The following is a 22,826-nucleotide window of genomic DNA, read 5'->3' on the forward strand; positions in this document are numbered from 1 at the left end:
CTTTACACAACGACACCAGAGTTGGAAGCGATTCTTGGCCACAAGTCAGCACATTCCTTACCGACTGGACCAGTGATGGCAGAACCCTTCATCTCACCCTTAGGGTTGGCGATGACACCGGCGTTGTCCTCGAAGTACAAAAAGACACCGTCCTTTCTTCTCCATGGCTTGGACTGGCGCACAACGATGGCTGGCATGACCTTCTTTCTCAATTCAGGCTTACCCTTCTTGACAGTGGCCATAACCATGTCACCCAAAGAGGCGGCTGGCAATCTGTTCAATCTGGAACCAGAGCCCTTGACAGCCATGATGTACAGGTTTCTGGCACCAGTGTTGTCAGCACAGTTCATGATGGCGCCGGTTGGCAAACCTAGCTGCAAAGCCGTTAGTAAGTCCGCGCTGCGTTCTGGTGGGGCGCGCCGTGCTCGAGCCGGCGAGGAAGCACAGCTACTGATCCCGTTCTCATGAGGATCTACTGCAAATTTTCTTCATATCCACGTATCCTAAGCTCGTTGCTCATCGCCCATATAGTTCCGTACCCACCGCTCACTGCTCGTTCGCGCCCTCAACCCTCGTGGTTTTGCTCCTAGAGCTTCAACATACAGAAATTCTGAATTTAGTACCCTGAGCACCGTTACCAGACATTGTTACTGATTCTTATCTGTTCTTTCAGCTCTCAAGACGGCTAACTTCCCGTTTCTTCCAGTGCTCTACTCATGGAGTAGTTCCTCCGACCGCGCTGGATCCCATTCCCACAATTTTTCGCCTCATCGTAAAAAGCGACTACTATGTGCGACTTTTTGAAGTTTCAGCTTCAAGGAGCTGCGTCGGTTGTTCGAAGGCTTTTTGAGATTTTTCGAGTTTGAAAATTGCAAATGTATGGGTTAAGACAGTCAATTAGATATGCGGAAGCCCTAACACACGTGATGAGGGCTAAAACATCGAACTCCAGCATCGCAAGATCATGACTTTTTGAAGTTGTCACAGGGAAGGGAAGGTGTTCTGCTTAATCCAAGATAGATCTGAGACGTATCTGCAAAGACAGTGTTGAAACTCTTCTTTTTTTGAAGCACGTCTCTTTTTGCAAGGCTTTGCTTGCGCTACTACTAAGCAGGGGACGCAGCTTGGGACTTTGGAAACAAAGCTTTAGAACGCGACTGCAAGTGTCGCCCAAAAGCAAGGATCACAAGCGTTACTCAGCGAAGCTCTACGAGTGCCCACCGGCTGCGTCTTCCGACTATTTTCGTAGCTGGCTATCGCATGAGCGATCGCTCAGACCAGGAAGACAGCCCGCGGCGGGTGGACGGGTCACCGGAAGGACGAGCGCCAAAACGCCGCCACATATCACATAGCGAACGTACACAGGGCTCTTCTGACCTCGAGGATGAAGACTACAGGCGCCTGGAGGACGAGTTGCGCGGCGAGCTCGCCAGCGACCACGTCGCTAATGACGAAGACGCCGTTCGGAGCTCCACCGCGGGACCTGCGGACGCCGACACCTCCCTGGATGTGATAGAGATTGGCCCGGCGTCAGACGCGGACCCGGACTCAGACAGCGACGCCAGACTTCAACAGGTAGTCGAGATTTCGGATGACGAGGCCCCGCGATCGCCGCGGCCAGAACACAAGCGCGCCCTTGATTACAGGTGCCCTATCTGCTTCGATCCCCCCGAAGCTGCGCTTGTGACCCCGTGTGGACATGTGTTTTGCACAGAATGCCTTTTCCAGATGGTCAACAGTTCGCGGGGTCAGCGCAGCGCTGGCCACTGCGCTCTGTGCAGAAGGGACGTGCGCTTCAAGGACGTCAGACTCATAATAATGCGCAAAAAGCGCATCCGAAAGACCTAGGAGTGTTCAAAACCTTCTTAGTCTGTCAATGATTGCAGTGTTTCCGTGGGTTGACGTTATGACGACAGCGATCTACACAAAAATGATCTTTTTAACGTAGTCCGCCCACGAGCCCGAAGAGGGCCGCCTCACAGGCTTCCGACCACTTGCTATCCAATGATACGCGATCCATTGTCCCGTAAAAGGACGCCCCGGTTTTTCAAGAAAACGCCAACAATTCAGTTTCTCAAGAGAGTGGAGTCACGGCCACACAGACTCAAACGCTTCGTGCGCGTTTCTGTGTTAGGACCCCTAGTGATACGGTACGGCGCTCTGCACGGAACGCCAGACCTCAGACCAATCAAATGCAGATACCGTGGCATCAATCACGGTGATCTCGTCCAACCAGGTACTTGGTGTATATGCCGCACACTTTCTTTGCGACCAAGCCCTCTGCATAATGACATTTCCAAAATCATGGAAAAAGTGCCCTGAAAAGAGCATCAAGAGCCGAAACAACGTGCCACTTCGTTACTCATTTACATATTATAAAATAGTACAACTCGTTGAATTTTAAGGTAAGACTTTCCCAATAGTCCAGCTTTTGAAGTCGTTAGGCTTCGCCGTATCATAGTCATCCAAATTGTCTTCGCAGAGATTGTCGGAGCTTTTGTCCAACTTCTTGCGCCCTCCTATGCCTCTGTCCTGAGTGCTTGTGTGAGTTTCATACCCCACGCGCCGCTCCAAGAACGCACGTTTATCAAACTCGCCATAATTCATGTTCATGGGAACGCCCTTTAACTGGGCGTCGTAATCTCGTTCAAGCTCTGCTAAGTGCAGTGCATCGATATCGATAAGATTTATCCCTTTCTCGTTTTTAGCCCACCCGTCACCACCGTCCAATATGTCTTCTACACACTCCTTGGGTGTAAATTCTCCAGGCCTTGGGTCCCACGGTACCTGGAATGTCTTCTGATAGAGTTTCTCCACAAAAGGATTACTGATGGCGATAGAAAAAGATCCCGATAAGTCAGCAGTCTTTTTGGCGGGGCTTGAACTTCCGTTGTAATTACTGCCTGAGGCGCCACTGTTACCAAGAAACGTCGACGATACTGGGGAGCTGATATCGGACGACTCATCAAACACTTCGGTAATTCCGTTACGAAAGGTATTCGGCAACTGGCCAGAAGACACCGCACTGGGCAGCTGAAAGTCGTCGAAGCTGCCACGCGTGAGCTCTAGCTGTATCCCTAGGCTCAAAATGGAGTTAACTTTGGACTTTTGCAAAAGAAACCGGCTCGTTACCATATGTTGCTCCCTGTTCACATACTCTGCAATATTGACCTCAACAACACCAAGCAGCATCTTACGCGAAACTTTTTGTGTGTAAACATTGCTGTTAGACGAGGAAGCAGATGAGTTAGTGGACGAAGCATCCGAGAGCTGGCGCGAATGTTGAAACTTACCGTGTGAAGCATTAGTAGGCTCAAGAAACTCAAAATATACCTCCAATACCATCTCTTTACTGTTTAAATTCTTGTTCTTGTCCGTGACCAGCTTCACTTGCACAGGCTTCTGTAAACTGTAGTTCCAATGTGCTCGATGGCTCTTAACTAACACTCGCGGAGTTGCCCCGCGGCTTTGGCTACTTGACTTGACATTGCTCTGTGGTGACCCGATTTCGGGAATAATAGTATGACTCGTTGTTCCCGTACCATCCTTAAGATGCCATTTGACAAAGCAATAACCTGAACTTTGAGGAATGTTTGTGAGTTCGTTAATCTTTAAATTGAAAAGAAACTTTGGGCGTCGGCTTTTACTCTTATTCGCAAACGACTTCATTGGGGCGGCTAACTTCTTTAAAGCCTGAAAGTGTGTCTGTTCTTCTCTCCCTTTTATTCGATCTTTTTGAGTTCGGTTACTGTCATTAAAATTATAGCATTATTCGTAAGAATGTAAGGCAGAGCAGGGCCACAATAAAAGTGCCAAAGTCCTGAAAAGCCTCCTAGACAAATGGCCAACTCTTTACTGTCGCTATATTCTGACAGTTGGACACTGTCAGAACGGCCAGGAAGCAATCTGATTAAGTTTGATGCTCCCGCTTCTGATTCCGGATCAAGTGTGATCCTAGACCGTTCAAATGCAGTGGAAGGCTCCATTGATAGCGTTTCACCTCAACAACTACGCAGGTTCACCGCCGACGTTGATATACAGCGAGTAGGTGACCTGTCGGTTCTCTCGATGGCCCAGCGGAGCCTCGAGACGCTACGCCGAGTCGAGGAAAGCATGCATACAGATAACGTATTTTTGACAGAAGTGATGGTGATGCATAGGCTTGCATGGGATATTGATGTTTACTCCCAGACCAAAAGTGAGTTCCCTTTGGAAAATGTACCCATTAAGTGCAACATTTTGAAAACGCTCTTCGAACTACTGCGGGATTACCAGGAGTCGAAGCCTGAGCTGCCTTTGGAGAATGTCGCAAAGGTGCTCCACTATCTTAATAAGCTGATCCAGGCGTCACAGCTGGAGGTGCCGGCACCGCAGTCTTTGGCGCCTCAGCCGCTTGCCAAAGTTTCCTCAGCTACTCAACCCCTGCGGAAGACACGTACAGGCGTCTCATCGCGCAGTTCGCACGTGGGTGGACACGACTCCTACAGCTCCAACATAGTCCGTGAGACCCCTGTTTACAACTCTCGCGTTAGTATGCACAGTGGCTCCGGGAAGTCCCGGATCTTCAGCAAGTTCTTCACACCCGCTAGAAGCCGCGAGTCTATGCACACCAGAAGCACGATAACAGTACAGCCTGTTAACAATATGGCGGCTACTGCGAATACCAGCTCTACCGCGACAACCAATTCGGGCTCTTTGACATCGGGCGGTTCCGACAGCGAACCGTTGGCGCCGGATCCAGTCCTGATATCTCACAAACTGCAGGATATTGAATCTATGAAAAACTATAAAGAAAGCATTGTTGCCCTGGCAAAAACTCTTCGTTCGCTTCCACAAACCGACCAAAACACCATCATCTTTCACTTTGTGGATAAGAGTATCGTACCATTCATACTGAAAGATTGCAAATTACTTCTAATGCATTATCTCCACGAGGAAGTTATTCTAAAGCTCTGAATGCCCACACAACATATAGAATTCAGCACACTTTTAGACAAGGTTTGCCTCGAGGGGCCTAAGCCCCACTCGCAAGCGCTAGATACACCGCTCCTACCAATGATGGCTTCACGGGGAATTACGAGATCAGTTGCCGACGTAATCCGCACGTGATTATACATAATAGTATACGGTCAAACCGTAATTATCATTCTTGTTGAAATCAACTACAACTAACGGCACGCACCTAAAGAACTTCAGACTCAATAAACACCAGCAGCCTCCCACGGAGTGTTTTCGAGGATGAATAACGGGTCCACGCGAAACAGTAAAATCCCGAAGCTGGGTCTTCTGGAGACCAGTTTCGGGAGTGAGGAATCGTTGGGGAGTATAAGCTCAGGCCCTCTCTACATCACCATCACGGAGTACTCAAAGCGGATGGAGGATGAGCTTGACATGAAGCCTGGCGACAAAATCCAGGTTATAACAGATGACGAGGAATACAACGATGGATGGTACTACGGGCGCAACCTTCGGACAAACGAAGAGGGCTTGTATCCAAAAGTGTTTACACAAGAGATTTCAAAGCCCTCGCTTGTGCGCGCAAAATCCGCGAGGAGAGTTGCCAGTCCACTCGCAAATGGGAGCACAACTAACTTGTCAGCACTGTCTTATGACGACTCGACAAGTGAGCTCCCCACACCACAGCCTTTGGAGACCGCGGCTCCCGTGAAACTGGAAGGCTCTTCCCGCCACCCAGTTTCCCTAGACCGCAGTATGTCTGTAAAGGTTACTATGAGTGATATCGATAAGGCTTTGGAAGAGTTTCGTGGCGACTCACTTGCAAACATCTCTCATTCAGCCACAGAGGACCTGAGCGCGAATACAACTGTAAACACTATCGCAACCGGCCCTGATATGTCACGACTGAAGTTACATGGTTCTAGCTCTGCGCATTCGCTGACTAACGACACTTCATTCGGTACTACCTCTATAAATGGTATCGACGCCAACGAATTGAAACCAGCGAACGCGCGCAACTGGAGCCCGGAACAGGTCACTGCTTACTTCATAGGATCCGGGTTTGACGTTGAATCCTCTACAAGATTTCAGCAACACAAAATTTCAGGTCTTATTTTGCTGGAGTTGGAACTTGCGCACCTCAAAGAACTTGAAATCAACTCGTTTGGGATAAGATTTGAAATTTTCAAAGAGATTGAAGCTATCAAAGACATAATCAATACCCAAGGGCCAGTAAAACAGCCCAGTCAGCTTATGCCAGCTGCTGCTGTTAACCAACGCTCGTATATGGGCCATGCTCGTAAGACTTCACAGTCAATGGAAGAGCTGCCAGCCAAAACAACAGCCGTGCCTTCAAACCCGCTGCCACAGAAGTCGAGTAGAGCTAGACCATATTCATTGGCTTTGCCCGACAACGAGGCTTCACCGGCTCCACTGGAGGCTCATAACGATCGTACAACTTCGAACGGCAAGTCAAAAAATCACCAAGTTGACGACAAAAACTTTCTGTCGCCTCGCAAAGCCCCCAAACCACCTTCCTATCCAAGTCCTGTTCAACCACCAAGATCTCCCATTGTTCAGAACTATACACCTAGTCCATCTAGTGGCCATTTTTCTCAGAGCTATAAAAATGCACCTCCAACAATATATGAGCGCGCTCCACACATGGAAACTCGCCCTAGCAATGGTTCCGAATCCAATTCCACGAAGTTTCAATTTCCGAAAACCACACCTCCTCAGCTCTTATCTGAGGCAATTGAACTGGGAAGTGAACGCAGAGAAAGAAAGCTATCAAGCGCTGAGAATGATGAGCGAATGATTTTTAACACTACAAACTACGCCGGTAACCGCAGTTCAATTATCTATTCTGGTCAACAAGGGCACAGGAAAAGCAAATCCGGTAGTTCATTCGTGGATTTATTCAATAGGATATCGATGATGTCTCCAGCCCCTCCTAAAGCACCACAAAACGACATTGATGGGTTGAGTGTACTTGATAGTCAACAATTGAGACCTAGTTCAAGCATATACGAGCACTCAAGAGCGGCCTCACAACACTCCAGGACGGCTTCCCCAAGCCACATAAAACACCCCTCTCAAACAAACGCGGAGGTTAAAAAGCATAGGAGGAATTCGTCCCTCCTTTCGTTTTTTTCCAACAAAGGTGAAGAAAACGGTAGGTCAAGTTCTCCAACCAAGAAAAGCCATTCTAGAAAAACATCGGTTTCCCACAGTAGAAAAAACTCGGCTTTGGGCTTTTCTTCCTCAACCCCCTTTTCCCCTGACCGAGGTTCCAAGTCTCCTACCAAGCGTCACTCGGTAATCGTATCGCCCATTGTTGCGCCTGTTTCCCCTGTTGAAGAGACAGCTGAAACTGAAAAACGCCGGTCGGTTAGTGCCAAAGAACCTAGTTCCACTCTAGGAGGCACAGATAGTGACTTGTTCTTTGATGCAAATGATGATACTTTAGAAGACAGAAAGAACAAGAGATCGGTTAGCGAAGCTGTGAAGTCAAAATCTACACGGTCAAAATCAAATAAAAATGTTCCAAGAAAGATGAAGACTTCTGCTTTTATGGAGGGTATCAGAACAGTCAGTGTTAAGAGTGCGATGTCCGAGGCCGACTGCTCTGGCTGGATGAGTAAAAAGGGATCTGGTGCTATGGGCGTTTGGAAAAACAGGTTTTTCACTCTTCATGGCACAAGGCTTTCTTATTTTGCGAGCACAACTGACACTAGAGAACGTGGCTTGATCGACATAACAGCGCATAGAGTTGTTCCTGCTAAGGATGATGACAAGCTTGTTGCCTTATACGCCGCTAGCACTGGTAAGGGGCGTTACTGCTTCAAGCTTTTACCACCCCAACCCGGTTCGAAGAAGGGCTTGACTTTTACCCAACCTCGCGTGCATTACTTTGCTGTAGAGACCAAGGAAGAGATGCGGGCGTGGATGGCTGCCTTAATCAAAGCTACCATAGATATTGACACGAGCGTCCCCATCATAAGTTCTTGCGCCACACCTACTGTCTCACTAAACAAGGCCCAGGAAATGCTAACTCAAGCACGCGAAGAGACGAGAGCACGTGAAGAACAAAGGTTCCTAAATGAAGAGGATGAGGATCAGCTGCTCTGGGAACAACAACAAAGGGCCGAGTTGAGTGCGCAGCAAAATGCAACTGGAGGTTCAACACCAAATTCGCTGCAAATTAATTCAAGCACTGGGCCAGGCTTCCATAGTCCGTACCTATTGGCATCCGGCGTCCTCTCGCCGGGCGCTCCCCAAAGCAATAGCCGCTTGTCTGATCAACAAGGAAGTGACTACTTTTTGCTCGGTTCCAAATATGGTAATTCAAAAATTTAAATGCAAGAGCTATCTGTCTATTAAAGCGTAAACAAAAAATTGGCTCTGCATGTTGTAATAATATAAAAATCCTGTCATTGCTTTCACCGCCTACACTCGCTGAGGTGCCCCACGTAATATATTTTCTATACAAACCTTTTCTAATATAAACAGCGGCCCTTGAGGACGCGCTCATAAGTAATTAGTCTAGTTGGTGGCATTTTTCTAAGGCTGATTTGATCAGTTGGCTCCCTTTGGGATCCAAATTCATTGCAATCGTTAGTTCCTTAACCGCGTCCTGTTTTCTTCCAACTATCTGGTAAAGTTGACCCAGTAGAAAATGTATTGTTGCCTCATCTGGTGCTATTGTGACCAATTTTTCGAAGTTCTCTAATGCAAAATTGTATTTACCCATTGCAAGCAGCAGCTGTGCTCTTTTAAAGAGCGCCAATGAGGATACAGGCTGTAATTCGCATGCTAAGTCATAATACTGCAATGCTTTTTCTTGATGCGATAGCTTCTCGAGTGCTACTCCGCAACAGCAAATGAGGATAACATTTACAGGATTGATGCTTCTGGCTTTTTCAAAATGTAAGAGACATTCTTCATATTGCCCTAGCTTCAAACAACACATACCCAGACCATAATGTGCATTGTAATGTTGAGGGTTTGAACCTAACGCCTTCCGGTAGCACGTCATAGCGGTATCAAACGCGTCATTGCTGGAATATTCATGACCTTGTAAGGTGTATGCGTAAGTAAATGAAGGGTCAAGCTGAGTGCTTCTCTGAAAAGCTTTAATAGATTCTTCGTGGTCCTTTTTCAAGGAAAAGAGGTTCCCAATGCAACACCACGTTTCTGGCGCTAAGCGATTAACCTCAAGCAATTCATGGCACAGATGGGAAAGCCCTGTAGTGTCATTCAAGTGCCAAAGCAAAGTCGAGAATATCTCCATATCTGGAATTCTAAAGGGCTGCAGCTCTCTCAGGGCTGCAAAGTATTTCTTAGACATTTCGTAATTGACCAGCTCAAAATGAAGCTTACCCAAGGCCGACAATACCCAAGGCATTGCAGTCAAAATATGCTGTGGAAGCTCATTCAAAATGCGAACCGCCTTGTAACAGTCGTATCGGCATGCAGATTTGTATGACTTGGCTAGGGCATAGAATATAGCGTCTAATCCTAGAGCTTGGGCGCTCACTAGATTATTTTCTATGTCTTCGGGAGTCACAGGTTTCTCTGATATTGAGAACTGAGAAGGGGGTGTGGACAGTAGCTTGGACTTTGAGAAGGAAGATGTGGGGGTGGCTGTGACACCAGCTCCATTTGTTGTCTTCAGGAGCGAGCTTGTGGGCGCCGGCGGCCTATGCCGCATAGCTGATGCCGGCTGAGCCTGGTACGCCCGCCTTTTGGAATCAAAAGCAGGCACCTTGAACGGTGTGTGAGGCTTGAGGACGAGGCCTTTGCGATTGCGATGCTGCTGCGCGGGCTGGGTTTTCGGGCTGCCCGCCGCTGTTTTGTATAGCTTCCCAACTCTTACATTCGCGCGCATGTCGCATAGCGCCTTGAAAGACTCCCACAGATAGCTGTCGAGCTCGAGTGCCCGAGAATGAGCAGCACAACTCTCTTTGATCTTACCCATCTTGGCATACAGCTGGCCCAGGACCGAGAACACTGTGGCCTCCTCGGGCATCCCAAACTGCGGCTCGGCGTTTTGAATTGAGTACGTCTCAGCAAGTGCTTCCAATGCTCGAGCACCTTCGTGCCATGAGCTCTGGTCTAGCTTCAACGCACATCGCGCCAAAACGTACGCGCACAGCATGCTTTCGCACTTGAACGGCCGCACAACATCCTGGGCGCTTTTAAAGTCACCACGCAAGTACAGAACCAGTCCGTATTGGTACGCAGCCTCTAAACGCTCGCGCGCTCCTCGAGCCAGCCGTCCCGTTTCGCTGCACAGCAGCTCCGCCAGGAACTCCGCAGTCTCCAAGTTATTCTGTTCTACAGAACGCTCGATGAGCCCCTTCAACCGCTCACAGTTCTCATCTGAAGCTCGTATCAGTCCTCCGGACCCCACTCGAAACATGTATGTAAGCTATACTCTAAATAAACCAGCCTATCTGCCATCTCATCGTTGTCCACAAATTACCTTTATCACTTTTTCATTGTTTTGATTGTTGATAGCACTTTACACGGAAATTCCCGCCAGTTTTAAATTCTTTATATAGAACAAAGTGTCCCTTCGGTAGATTTTCTGTCAAGGTAACCCTGCGAAGCCAAAGGGTCTTCAGCTGAAATAATTGGCGCTAGAAGCACACAGGACAAGACGCAACAGCAGAAAACAGTTCTAGCTGTTATTTTTGGTAATAGTCTTGCTTGAAAAACTCCTGACTTTACATATTATTCCGTTCAGGATATCAAGGACCCAGCGCAACAAAAGGCCGCGTCGAACATTTGTGTTCCGCACTCAATTTTAGCTTGCTGCAACCGCCCAAGAAACAAAGAATAAGGCCCTTATCCGCAGAAAAATCGGCGCGCGGTTCTTTCGCACTTAAGAAAATATTTGAGACGGTGCAGCGGAACGCAAAGCGGAAAGCAGAGCGGAAGTTGAAGTCAACGCGAGGAACACTTTTTCCACAGCGAATTAACTTTCTCTAATAGCATTGTTGATAGCTGCACGTACATCGCACTATGAGACTCAAGGCCAAGAGCGGTCTAGTGCTCGCAATAGCGGTGGTGCTTTTGTGGAGTGTGTGGCAGTCACAGAGCCTCAGAGCACGTAGGCCGCGGGAGTACCTGCCGCCGCGGGAGACTGGCTGGATCAAGCCCAACGTGTACAAGAGAGGCGACAAGGTGGACTTGACCGTAAACAAGGTCGAGTCTGAGATAACAAATCTCCCGTACGGATACTATGACCTTCGCTTCGTGTGTCCGCCCTCGGAGACCAAGAAGCCACTGCATCTCTCGCTTGATGAGGTAATACGTGGCGACAGAAAATGGGAGAGCGACTACAACCTGGAGTTTGGCGTGGGCCAAGACTGCGAGCGTCTGTGCGACCGCAAAACCATGCCGGACGGTCTCAGACAAGCCGACCGTCTCATACGGGAGAATTACATGGTGCACTGGTTGATCGACGGTGACCTGCCTGCAGCCACTACTTTTGCATCCACTCGCAGTGGCAAGAAATTTTACACTGCGGGCTTCCCGTTAGGGCGGGTTGACCACGAGACGGACAAGACGCATTTGCACAACCACCTTATGCTGGTCATTCGCTACCAGGCGTTCGACTTCAATAGATACGCTATAGTTGGGTTTGAAGTGTACCCCAGGTCGGTTTCTGATTATCAATGCCCAGGAGCCTCAAAGAGCTTCGAGCCGTACGTGATTAACACCGAGGAGACAGAAGTGACTTACATACCGTTCACCTACTCCGTGTACTGGCGCGAAGAGTCGAATATTGACTGGTCGCATCGGTGGAATCTCTTTTTCGATGGAGGCAGCATGTTGCCTAATGGGAACGTGTCATTCTTTTATTGGATTTCTCTGGCCAATAGCGCAATAGTTGTTGCATTGATGACTTTATTCATAGCTTTGATTTTTCTAAAGATCAGAGCTGACGACTTTGTAGGCACCTTGGCCTTCGAGTGGGCGTCCCAGCCGGTTTATTACCTAACACAGCTGAACCTTGCCGCTTCCATGGGAATTCAATTCCTGTTCTCCATCATTGGGTCATCTACGATCTCGTGTTCGCTGTGCAAAGTGCACAATATTCGCAGCTGGGAGCTGTCGACTGCTGCTATATGTTTTGTCCTGGGGGCTTACACGTCTTCGCTTGTGGGGTCGTTATTGGCCCCTGGTCCTAAAATGAACCTCGGTACATCCGTTTTGTGCGGATGCACGCTTCCTGCTTTAGCATTGGTCGTTGTTGCTGTCTTTAATAGCGTAGTGTGGATCAAAGACTCTTCAGCTGCGCTACCCTTCGGCACGTTGCTTGCATTGTTGACCTCATACTTCGTAATATGCTTACCCCTATCATTTCTTGGTGGTTTCAGTGCCAGGAAGCTAAGAAGTGCACCAGCCAACGGCCTTAACTATGAACAATCGAAGGTACCATTCTCGTTTCTGTTGAGCATTGAGTATCACGAATACAACCTTCTTCCAGCAGGTCAGGAAAAAGAGATTCCTGCCATTTTATCAAATCCATTCCTGCTTACAATAGTTACCGGTTTCCCACCATTTGTGGTAACCTGTACTGAACTTCTGTTTGTTTACAGATCCCTGTGGTTGCAAAAGACAAATCTCTATTCCCTTTATGGCTTTCTCTTGGTCAACTTCATATTCTTGTGCATTACTGTCTGCGAGGTCTCGCTAGTGGTGTGCTACGTGTTGATGATTTATACACAACCTGGTTCCACGGACAGGCAAGCTTCTAATGAGGGGCCAGATATTAGGTGGAGCATATGTCGGTCCCCGATGACAATAGTGAAGTCTCTTAAGAACTATATGGCATCCACTGCCCGCCGATGGAAAGCATCCTTTTCGAGCTGGAGGTGGAAAGCATTTATGGCCGGAGCCAGCGTTGCATGGTACTTCGAGCTGTATTCCCTGTATTATTTGATATTCGTTCTTCATTTACGCGATTTCTCGTCCATCCTATTGTTTGTGTGTTACACGTCACTTTTTAACCTGATGTGCTGGTGCGCATTTGGTGCGCTTGGTTACCTGACTTGTTTGTGGTTTCTGAACTTCGTTTCAGCCCCACACAAAAGTCATTAATGATACAGCACAACTCATTTAGCATTTCTATGGGTCGTGCTGTGCACGCAGTTTCTTAGCGGACTACCCCTCATATTAACATTTATATTATACATGTAATGAATAATTCAACAGAGCATTCGAACTACGCGTTCTGCTGACCCTGCCCTCCTAAAAATGTGCCGGGCTGCGCTGAAGTCTGGTGGTGTCTAACAAACCCGCCCATTGCGTTGTTTCCCGAATTTCCGCCCTCTGCTCTGTTGTAGTTGTTGTTAAAACGACGGTTTCCACCATTATTATGGTATGAGTCTCTGCCGTCACCTCTCCGAGGGTTACCAGAATGGAATCTCTTGTCGCCGTCTCTTCTTCCTCCGCCTTGTCTACGTCTGAAATCTCTGCCCTGGTGATGACCTTGGGATTGCTGCTGCGCATTAGACTGCTTGACTTTTTCAATCACATCATCCTGAAGCTTGATGTACTTGATGAAGTTCCCTCTAACATAGATTTCCGATAGCTTGACAGTGTCGCTTGCTGATGTATGTGTGACGTCCGTTAGCGTCAAGTTCATCCAGTTGTCGACATTGGTTAATTGGCCCACAATAGTTTCGCCATTTTTTAGCTCTATAACTAGCTGCTGCCCTTTGGCGTTAGTTAACAGGTATAATGGAAGCATTGCCGACGATACTAGGCCCAGGGAAGTCTCTTTTACGGCTATTTAGCTTGTTAATTGAATTTAAAAGTTTTTTAATACATAAGACAAACATTTTTCTAATATTTGGTACAAGACAGCAAAGGCCAAGGGGATATCCGTAATCACGCTGTAACTGAGAACCCAAAGTCCGAGAAAACCAAACCTCGAACTTGTGAGATCCGAGCGGCCTCACTTTCAACTTGCGGGCCCAGCGCGCAAAGCAACGTAAACATCAATTAATCAAGTAATCAAGCCCTCTATAACCGAGCCCCAGCTCTTGATCAAGTAGCTCGTAATTCTATCAAATTTTCATTCCACCACATTTATATCCCCAGCCTAACTTCATCTTTTTCTAAAGAGGAGAGCAGGGAGCTTAATCATGCAAGGCAGTTCACAAGTTACGCAGAAGGCAATATTATCCATCGGATAGGGAGAAGGACAATCCTCTTGGGGTCCACCTATCCTCTAAAACACCTCTGAGCTAGAGCAGAAACTCGCAGTATTTGTCTTTGATTGGTAGCTTGTGCGATGATTTTTATTAAGGCCGGCACGGAATTAAGGCTCATGTGTCAACATGGCTGCAAATGATGTGCAATCGATATTAGCACCATAGCCCTCAACCGTTCGGCAAATGTTTGACGTTCGAACTGTTTGAGTTTTCGTTGCAAGCGTCGGTCCGTAGACCGGCAGCCTCAGAGAATGTTGAGAATTCTAGGCCCAAGAAAGTTTTACCAACAGATGTGTTTTTGAGAGCTCAAAAGTGGATTCATTGGCGTTAAGTGCTAATCGATAGTCTCTTGATTAAAGATATCGGTTCTGATACCGATATCTTACTCATTCTTATGTCTTATATTGTACACTACCCGGCTTTTTGTTAATTAGTGTGATCGACGCGTAAACTGTTTTACTATTTTCAGTAGATTAATGTTGACCAGAAAACCAACTCTCAAGACAAACAAAGGTTGGTAAGCGCACGGGTTTAAAGCTTTCAAGAGGTGGATTAAGTTTGAAGCGGCTCTTCAAAAATGGATAATGGTACCATAGGTGCTGAAGATGGTCATTTGATGAATATTGACGACAGGCTTATGAGGCCGAGTGGTGAGGGGGAGATACGGCCAGTGATAGAGATCGCAACGTACGCCGGAGTAGACGTGTATGAATGTTATTGTAGAGGCCAAGAGTCACGCATTGTGATGCGGAGGTGCATGGACAACTGGGTTAACATCACACAGGTTTTCAAAATCGCGTCTTTCTCGAAAACCCAGAGAACCAAAATCCTCGAGAAAGAATCCAACATGGTCAAGCACGAAAAAATCCAGGGTGGATACGGCCGATTCCAGGGCACATGGATTCCGCTTGAAAATGCCCACTACCTGGTCCAGAAGTATAGTGTGAGCGACTTGGTAGTGTCAACAATACTTCATTTCCAACTAGACCCGAGAAACCCGCCCATGAGGAGGTCCAAAAACTCCGTCATCAAAAGGCAATCGCCAGGCACCAAGATCCAATCCCCATCGAGCTACAACAAAACGCCAAAGAAGGGCGGGCCTGGAATAACAAAGAAGCAGAAGAAAAAACTGATGAACTCGTTCGGCTCCACTATCCAGACTACTGCTGTCAAGAAAGCGCAGCCACAACCGAGTCCATTACAGAACCTCGCGTTCCAGACACCGCAGCATCAGCAGCACCATCCCCTGCACAATAACTCCACGGTTATTGCCCCGGATCAACAAACGCCCGTTCAGCCTCCGAGCTATGAAACAACTCAGAAACCGTTACAGTTCTTTCCTTATCCTCAGCAGCAGCCTGCATTTCTAACTTTTGATTCAAACAACCCACATCAACAACATAGTGCCAAGAGGTCTAAAAAACTACACAAAAATACTTCGAGTCAATTTCAAGCCCAGCACAGCTTTAGAGTTATTAAGCAACAGTTCATGGGCCAGAACAACAACCTTCAAGCTCCCCAAACCCAAACAATGGTTGCTGTTCATCCTCATTCTTCGCATAAAGCTTCTCATTCTAATGGCTCTAATGGCTCAAATGGGTCCTCAATAGAATGTTTCTCGGCTCGGGATGATCCCTCGCCTATTTCATCTCGCTCTATTTCCCCCAAGTCAAGACAAAGGCAACAGCAAGTTCAGAGAGTTGAAAATGACCAAAATGAAACACATATCACCGAGGATGACTACAAGGAGCTTCTCCTCCAAGTGCTATCGTCAGACTGCTCTGCTAATGGAGCTGATTCTATTGTGTTGCCTGACGAACTTTTCCATCCGCCGCCAGAACTGGACATTAATTTTACAATAGATGACCAGGGACATACAACATTGCACTGGGCAGCAGCAATGGCCAATATTCCTTTGCTTAAAGTTATATTAACACTTCCAGTCAATATTTTACTTTGCAATCATCGAGGCTTCAACACAATAACAAAAGCCTGCTTTTATAACAATTGTTATAAAGCTGGTGTTTTCCCGAAAGTTTTAGAGTTGCTCAAGCCCTGCATCATTACGCCTGATATGAATGGCAGACTGCCGCTTCATTACTTGGTAGAACTGAGTGTCAACAAATCCAAAGATCCGGTGGTGATAAATTATTACCTGGATAGTTTATTAGATGCCTTGGCGCAAGAAGACATATCACTATTGAGAATGTGTCTTAACTACCAAGACAACTCTGGAAATACGGTGCTTCACCTCGCTGCTCTCAACTTGAATTTAGAGCTTTGTAACAAGCTCTGCTATCTGGGTAGCTCCATGGACATTTTGAACTTGGAGCATGAAACAGCTACGTCAATCCTGGCAAAGTTTAATCTAGTGCCACCCACGTCCCAGCAAATTAGTGGCCCTACAAGTGACACACCAGTTGATGGAGTACCGCAACAGCCCAAGCAATTGAAACTTAGTACTCCAGTCATGACGAGGAAAAAGAACGGCAGCTTTGTACAGAGTGATGAACACACCATAGATCTGACACAGGAGTTGTCTACTATATCAAGTGACCCCACATCCTTTGTCAATTCTTCTAGAATAAAAAGCCCGAAGGATGTCAACCCTTTGCCTGCTGCTGACCCTCTATCTGTCTCCTCTACCGTAGCAAAAAATTCAAAAACTACACCTGCTGTTCCAATCATCAAACTCGATAGGGCTCGCTCTTCGCAACTCCTCACCAAGCAGTTATCCCATTTGACTACATCTTTGACAAGCTCGGTTGACGAAGAAATTAGTGGCTTGGAGCTTGAAAAAGAAAAAACCCAAGAGTGTATTGGGAGCATAGACGGCTCTCTCAAGCATAATGAAGTCCAAATGCAAGAGCTTCTACAGGGGCTCTCAAGCAAGGAAGAGCTTCAAAATAATGTATCAAACTTAACAAAACAGGTCAACGCTCAGATGTTGCGTCTCGCCAGTAGTATTGAGAAATCACAAGCATTAGCGCTCGCAACCCTCGTCCATGAGGAAGAAGACGCTGTTACATCTAGTTCTGACGCCCTTCAGAAAGACCCCATGACATCGCCCGTTCGTGTGATTGGCAGCGACTTACTGCGGCTCGGACTGCAATTGGCACTTCTGCAGTTCGGGCGAAAGTGTGTAATTGAGAAGCTCGCTAGAAGCAAGTCTGAGATTAACTCTACTCCCAAGGTCAAGAAATATCGGAAACTCATTGGGTTAACTATCGATGAGATAGATACAAAGCTTGACGACATTGAAAAGGATCTTCGTGCTAGTGTTTAAAGGACGCGTGCCCTCACTCACATACCTTATGACATAATGACCCTAGACCCAGGCATTTTTAGCTAACTCGAGCTTTCTGTCAAGCCACGGGACCTTGCATATTCTCCGCGTTTTCAGCTCATCTCGTTAGATGTACCGATGTACGAAGAAGAAACGATCCGAGCTCGGAAAAATTTTTATGCTAAGAGGCGATGAGCATGCGATGAGATGGACAGTCAATATAATTATCTGTATTCAATCGAGACAAGAGACTGCTATTCAGTTGTTTTGAGACGTGGGTTCCCGTTCATTAAAGATTATTGTACCTGCTGTGAAAAGGTGCGAATTACTTGGTGAGGTAACCGTCAGAATACTACCGAAAGGAAGGCATCGAACCGAGTGACATGGACCAACAGTTCGTTTCTCAATTGGAGCAGCTGCTTAACGCTGTCCTCCAACCTAGCAACGGCTCTCTGAAGGAGGCCACTAAGACCTTACAGACTCAGTTTTACACACAGCCTGCTGCGCTGCCTGCGTTGCTGCACATCTTGCAGAGCGGATCGAACGATGGGTTGAAGCAACTAGCAGGCGTGGAAGCCAGGAAGTTAGTTCCTACACAATGGACATCAATTGATGCTGGTGTCCAAGCTGAAATCAAGACCTCTCTTTTAAGCAGCGCGTTTTCAGAGCCCACAGAAATCGTGCGCCACGCCAATGCTAGAGCCATCGCCGCGATCGGCGGGGAGGAGCTAGACGAAAAAAAGTGGCCCGAACTGGTGCCCAGCTTGATTCAAGCAGCTTCTGGTAATGATTCAAAAATCACCGAAACTGCGGTTTTCATTTTGCTCTCCTTGCTAGATAACATGAGCCCCGAGTTGAACCTTTACATCAGTGACTTTTTGAATCTCTTCTCAGTTACCATGGGCGAAGGCGCCAGCTTAGAATCAAGATCACTATCTGCCCAGGCTCTTAACCAGGTCTCCAATTTGATTGAGGAGGAAGGTGAGATTAACCCAGAGTATGCGGCGAAGTTTGCTGCTCTGATTCCAGCTGTTGTTAATGTCTTGGAGGCTGTCATTAAAGCTGACGACACCACCAACACTAAGCTGATCTTCAACTGCCTCAATGACTTTTTGCTCTTGGACTCTCAACTCACAGGTAACAGCGTTGTAGACTTGATTAAGCTTTCATTGCAAATCGCTGTCAACAAGGAAGTTGACGAGGAGGTTAGGGTGTTTGCTGTTCAATTCGCGACTTCAGCGCTGTCCTTTAGAAAGTCGAAGATCATTCAAGCGAAGATGGGCTTGGAAATTACAATGGCAGCTCTGAGTGTGGCTTCCGAGGAGATTGATGTTGAGGATGAGCTAAACAATGAAGATGAAGCTGGAGAGAACGAAGAGAATACGCCATCTCTTACTGCTATCAGACTTTTGGCTTTCGCTTCTTCAGAACTCCCTCCTTCTCAGGTGGCTGTTCCTATCGTCGAGCACTTGCCTGCTATGCTTCAATCCTCCAACCCATTCGAGAGAAGAGCTATTCTTTTGGCTATTTCTGTTGCTGTCTCCGGCTCTCCTGACTATATCCTTTCTCAGTTGGACAAGATCATTCCTGCTACAATTGCTGGTTTGAAAGACAACCATCCTGTTGTTCAGCTGGCAGCTTTGAAATGTATCTCTCAGTTGACCACCGACCTGCAAGACGAAGTCGCTAAGTTCCATGAAGAATACTTGCCATTGATCATGGGTACGATTGACTCTGCGAAGAACGTCGTGATCTACAAATATTCCACTATCGCTCTAGATGGTTTGCTTGAATTCACTGCTTACGAGGCCATCTCTAAGTACTTGGAGCCTCTCATGAACAAACTCTTCCATATGTTGGACACTAATACTTCTTCTAAACTAAGGGCTGCTATTGTGTCTGCTATTGGATCCGCTGCCTTTGCCGCCGGCTCTGCTTTCCTACCATACTTCAAGACCTCTGTACAGTACTTGCAACAATTTATCCAAAACTCAGGACAAATTGAAGGTATGTCTGAAGATGACTTAGAACTGAGGGCATTGACCTTTGAAAACATTTCCACCATGGGAAGGGCTGTAAGGTCGGAGGCTTTCCATGAGTTTGCCGAACCGTTGCTCAACTCTTCTTATGAGGCCATCAAGACCGATTCCGCTAGATTGAGAGAGTCTGGTTACGCGTTCATTGCAAACATGGCCAAGGTTTATGGAAAGGACTTTGCCCCATTTTTGGCTACTATTCTTCCCGAAATCTTCAAGACTTTGGAACAGAAAGAATACCAGTTTAACATCGATGAAGAGGCTGACGACTTGGCTGAACTCGAGGCCGACGATTTGCAGCAAAAATTCTCTGTCAACACAGGTATTTCTTACGAGAAGGAAGTTGCAGCGGCTGCCTTGTCAGAATTGGCCGTGGCTACAAAGGAAAGCTTCTTGGAATATGTTGAGCAGTCTTTGAAGGTTCTAAATGAGCAGGTCGAAGAATCATACGGCCTAAGAGAAACCGCTTTACACACCATTTGGAACATCGCCAAAGCCATTTTGCTCACTGCCAGCGCTAAGGAAGAAGATTTCCCAGTGGGAGTTCCGGCGGGATCTTATGTTGACAACAACGTTCTTGCGGTCATTCAAAGCATCAGGTCTACTTCATTGGACAACCTCACTGAGGAGTTCGAGACTTCCATGGTCATCACCATCTTAGAGGACTTTGCTGAGATGATTAGGAAGTTTGGCCCTATTGTGATAATAGACAATGGTGACTCCTCATCTCTAGAGAGGCTATGCGTTGAGGTAATGAACTTGCTGAAGGGCAGCCACGCATGTCAAACAATTGACTACGAGGAGGATGTTCCAAAAGACGAGGACTTTGACGCATCTGAGACGGAAGCCGCACTCTTGGACTGTGCTCTTGAGGTGTTGGTGAGTTCGTCGTATGCTCTTGGCGGAGATTTCGCAAAAGTTTTCGAGAACTTTAAGCCAGTTGTTTTGAACCTGTTCCAATCGAAGTCGAAGAACAAGAGGTCAGCAGCAGTTGGTGCGGTCTCTGAAATCGCAGAGGGACTAAAGGAACACAACCCATTTGTTCAAGAGTTGCTTGAAGCCCTCATTGTGAGACTGACAAGCGACAAGTCACTTGAAGTTAGGGGTAACGCTGCCTATGGTGTTGGTCTGCTCTGCAAGTATGCCTCGTTCGATGTTTCTGCCATCTACGAACCTGTTCTGAGAGCCATGTATGAGCTTCTCAGTACGGCTGACCAGAAGGCGCTCACAGCTGAGGATGACGAAGCTACTAGGGAGATTGTTGACAGAGCTTTTGCTAACGCCACTGGTTGTGTGGCCAGGATGACCTTGAAGAATGAGTCATTGGTCCCTCTGGAGCACACACTACCTGCTCTCCTGGGCCACCTGCCACTCAATACCGGTTACGAGGAGTACGGCCCTATTTTCGAGCTGATCATGAAACTCTACCAATCCAACAACAACTTGATTGTTAATGAGACCCCAAGGGTGATCGACTTTTTCGAGGCGGTGTTCACTAAGGAGGCCGAGAGGGTCAGACTTGAGCAAGAGTCGACTCTTGGCAGAGAAGAGAACATGGACAGAATGAAGCAGTTCCAATCCCCTGAAGTGCAAACAAAGGTGATTGACCTGCTCAAATACTTGAACACTACATTCAGCGGCGTTGTATCCCAGAAGCCTGTTCTCGCCCAAGTCATTGCCTAATTGACTTTTTTGGCTTGAATTGTAAACTATTGATCTTTCAAACATTTATGTGTGATACCTATATTAGCAACAGTATATACATCAACACGCATACATTACCGTGAAGCTGAGGGCATCCGCTCATCATTCTTCTTATTGGCTCGTTCCTGTCCACGAAGTCAAGCTTATTATCATTTAAAAAAAGAGCATGTAATTTTGAACATGTCTTCATAAACAGTGAGAAGCATTCAATCAACGCCCAGGAAGCCAGATTTAGGCCTGACAATGAGCAGCTCTAAACCAGCAGTGAGCTCCGATCTCTCCGGAATTAGCAATACGCTGGATGGCTCTACACAAGAGACTGGTGAGCCTGAAATCAATATTTTGAAAGATCTCAAGGATGCAATTAATTATCTGATCTTCAACCCCGAAGCCAACCATATCATTATGCCACTAGTAGTGGTGATAGAATTTCTGGCTTTGGAATGGATTGTGGCACACGTGGAATACACGGAGATTGACTACAAAGCGTACATGGAGCAGATCTGGGCGATCCAGGCAGGAGAAACTGATTATTCGGCAATTGAGGGATCTACAGGACCCCTTGTGTACCCTGCAGGGCATGTATGGATTTACGAGATGTTAGAGTGCGCTACTAGCGGCATGGATAACTTGAAAGCCGGTCAAACCATTTTCCAGTTTTTATATGTGGCAACGTTGATACTCCAGATGATCTGCTACGTTTTGGTACAGCTTCCACCATGGTGCGTTGTACTCGCAGCACTGTCAAAACGGCTGCATTCAATATATGTGTTAAGGCTCTTCAACGACTGCTTTGCCACTTTCTTTGTTGTGTCAACAGTACTTCTCCTACTACTTTCTGCTCGTTTGCAGAGGCGTTTTCTGTGTCTCCTTGCGAGTTTTACCTATGCAATGGCTGTGAGCGTTAAAATGAATGCACTGCTTTATTTGCCTGGGGTTTTGCTTTCCATTTTCCAGCTGACGGGCGGCCATCTTGTTCAGACCGTGGCATGTTTGGCAGTGGTTTTTGGCTGGCAGATTTTTGTGGCTATGCCTTTTCTCCAAGAATACGCCGTGCAGTACTGGGCTGCGGCCTTTGACTTCAAACGCCAGTTCATGTACTATTGGAGTGTCAATTGGCAGTTTGTTGATGAAGATGTGTTCCAAGACAAGTGGTTTCACCGCACTCTTCTGGCGAGCCACTTAATAGTGCTGCTTCTGTTCGCAGTAACAAGGTTCTTTCAGCGCCCTATCGATATTCAAAAGTCGTTACGCGCATTACTCCACCCATTCACATCGGTTTTGGGCCAAGAGAATTGTCCTTCTCCTTCTCATATTGCTTACACGTTGCTGATGTCTAACTTCGTAGGCGTCATCTTCGCGCGCTCCTTGCACTATCAGTTTCTTTCGTGGTACCACTGGACCCTGCCTGTAATCATCCACTGGAGTGGTCTCCCTATGGCACTTGCTGTCCCATGGTATATTTTGCATGAATACTGCTGGAATAGCTACCCTCCCAACCCAACTTCTAGTATGCTACTGTTCTCTCTGAATACTATTTTGCTCGTTCTTGCATTTTGGGCTGCTCAGGTACGCGTTCCGCGCTCTAAGAAAGATCAGTAAATCTTAAAA

The 22,826-nt window shown here is 47.1% G+C and overlaps 12 protein-coding genes across 12 annotated transcripts; 8 read left to right on the forward strand and 4 right to left on the reverse strand.

Moving 5' to 3' along the window:
• Positions 1 to 2: 2 nt before the first annotated feature.
• RPL23A (60S ribosomal protein uL14) lies at positions 3 to 645 on the reverse strand (the record flags this gene model as incomplete). The annotated part of the gene is made up of 2 exons (XM_002552443.1): positions 3 to 374; positions 604 to 645. The coding sequence occupies 2 exons, from the start codon at positions 643 to 645 to the stop codon at positions 3 to 5; spliced, it is 414 nt and encodes a 137-aa protein (XP_002552489.1).
• A 615-nt stretch (positions 646 to 1,260) lies between these two features.
• Positions 1,261 to 1,848, forward strand: SLX8 (SUMO-targeted ubiquitin ligase complex subunit SLX8; the record flags this gene model as incomplete). Its single annotated transcript, XM_002552444.1, has 1 exon — positions 1,261 to 1,848. One exon carries the CDS (start codon positions 1,261 to 1,263, stop codon positions 1,846 to 1,848), a length of 588 nt encoding a protein of 195 aa, XP_002552490.1.
• Positions 1,849 to 2,004: 156 nt separating this feature from the next.
• On the forward strand, positions 2,005 to 2,322 carry SPR6 (Spr6p; the record flags this gene model as incomplete). The annotated part of the gene is made up of 1 exon (XM_002552445.1): positions 2,005 to 2,322. One exon carries the CDS (start codon positions 2,005 to 2,007, stop codon positions 2,320 to 2,322), a length of 318 nt encoding a protein of 105 aa, XP_002552491.1.
• A 78-nt stretch (positions 2,323 to 2,400) lies between these two features.
• Positions 2,401 to 3,669, reverse strand: KLTH0C06138g (uncharacterized protein; the record flags this gene model as incomplete). The annotated part of the gene is made up of 1 exon (XM_002552446.1): positions 2,401 to 3,669. The coding sequence occupies one exon, from the start codon at positions 3,667 to 3,669 to the stop codon at positions 2,401 to 2,403; it is 1,269 nt and encodes a 422-aa protein (XP_002552492.1).
• Positions 3,670 to 3,840: 171 nt separating this feature from the next.
• KLTH0C06160g (KLTH0C06160p) lies at positions 3,841 to 4,956 on the forward strand (the record flags this gene model as incomplete). Its single annotated transcript, XM_002552447.1, has 1 exon — positions 3,841 to 4,956. One exon carries the CDS (start codon positions 3,841 to 3,843, stop codon positions 4,954 to 4,956), a length of 1,116 nt encoding a protein of 371 aa, XP_002552493.1.
• Positions 4,957 to 5,238: 282 nt separating this feature from the next.
• On the forward strand, positions 5,239 to 8,316 carry KLTH0C06182g (KLTH0C06182p; the record flags this gene model as incomplete). Its single annotated transcript, XM_002552448.1, has 1 exon — positions 5,239 to 8,316. The coding sequence occupies one exon, from the start codon at positions 5,239 to 5,241 to the stop codon at positions 8,314 to 8,316; it is 3,078 nt and encodes a 1,025-aa protein (XP_002552494.1).
• A 181-nt stretch (positions 8,317 to 8,497) lies between these two features.
• On the reverse strand, positions 8,498 to 10,381 carry CDC27 (anaphase promoting complex subunit CDC27; the record flags this gene model as incomplete). The annotated part of the gene is made up of 1 exon (XM_002552449.1): positions 8,498 to 10,381. One exon carries the CDS (start codon positions 10,379 to 10,381, stop codon positions 8,498 to 8,500), a length of 1,884 nt encoding a protein of 627 aa, XP_002552495.1.
• A 605-nt stretch (positions 10,382 to 10,986) lies between these two features.
• Positions 10,987 to 13,071, forward strand: TMN3 (Tmn3p; the record flags this gene model as incomplete). The annotated part of the gene is made up of 1 exon (XM_002552450.1): positions 10,987 to 13,071. One exon carries the CDS (start codon positions 10,987 to 10,989, stop codon positions 13,069 to 13,071), a length of 2,085 nt encoding a protein of 694 aa, XP_002552496.1.
• A 124-nt stretch (positions 13,072 to 13,195) lies between these two features.
• Positions 13,196 to 13,723, reverse strand: LSM4 (U6 snRNA complex subunit LSM4; the record flags this gene model as incomplete). The annotated part of the gene is made up of 1 exon (XM_002552451.1): positions 13,196 to 13,723. The coding sequence occupies one exon, from the start codon at positions 13,721 to 13,723 to the stop codon at positions 13,196 to 13,198; it is 528 nt and encodes a 175-aa protein (XP_002552497.1).
• A 1,043-nt stretch (positions 13,724 to 14,766) lies between these two features.
• On the forward strand, positions 14,767 to 17,475 carry SWI4 (SBF complex DNA-binding subunit SWI4; the record flags this gene model as incomplete). Its single annotated transcript, XM_002552452.1, has 1 exon — positions 14,767 to 17,475. The coding sequence occupies one exon, from the start codon at positions 14,767 to 14,769 to the stop codon at positions 17,473 to 17,475; it is 2,709 nt and encodes a 902-aa protein (XP_002552498.1).
• A 383-nt stretch (positions 17,476 to 17,858) lies between these two features.
• On the forward strand, positions 17,859 to 21,194 carry KAP123 (karyopherin KAP123; the record flags this gene model as incomplete). The annotated part of the gene is made up of 1 exon (XM_002552453.1): positions 17,859 to 21,194. The coding sequence occupies one exon, from the start codon at positions 17,859 to 17,861 to the stop codon at positions 21,192 to 21,194; it is 3,336 nt and encodes a 1,111-aa protein (XP_002552499.1).
• Positions 21,195 to 21,458: 264 nt separating this feature from the next.
• Positions 21,459 to 22,817, forward strand: ALG3 (dolichyl-P-Man:Man(5)GlcNAc(2)-PP-dolichol alpha-1,3-mannosyltransferase; the record flags this gene model as incomplete). Its single annotated transcript, XM_002552454.1, has 1 exon — positions 21,459 to 22,817. The coding sequence occupies one exon, from the start codon at positions 21,459 to 21,461 to the stop codon at positions 22,815 to 22,817; it is 1,359 nt and encodes a 452-aa protein (XP_002552500.1).
• Positions 22,818 to 22,826: the final 9 nt, after the last annotated feature.

Source organism: Lachancea thermotolerans, assembly GCF_000142805.1.
Source record: "Lachancea thermotolerans CBS 6340 chromosome C complete sequence".
Classification (NCBI taxonomy): Eukaryota; Fungi; Ascomycota; class Saccharomycetes; order Saccharomycetales; family Saccharomycetaceae; genus Lachancea; species Lachancea thermotolerans.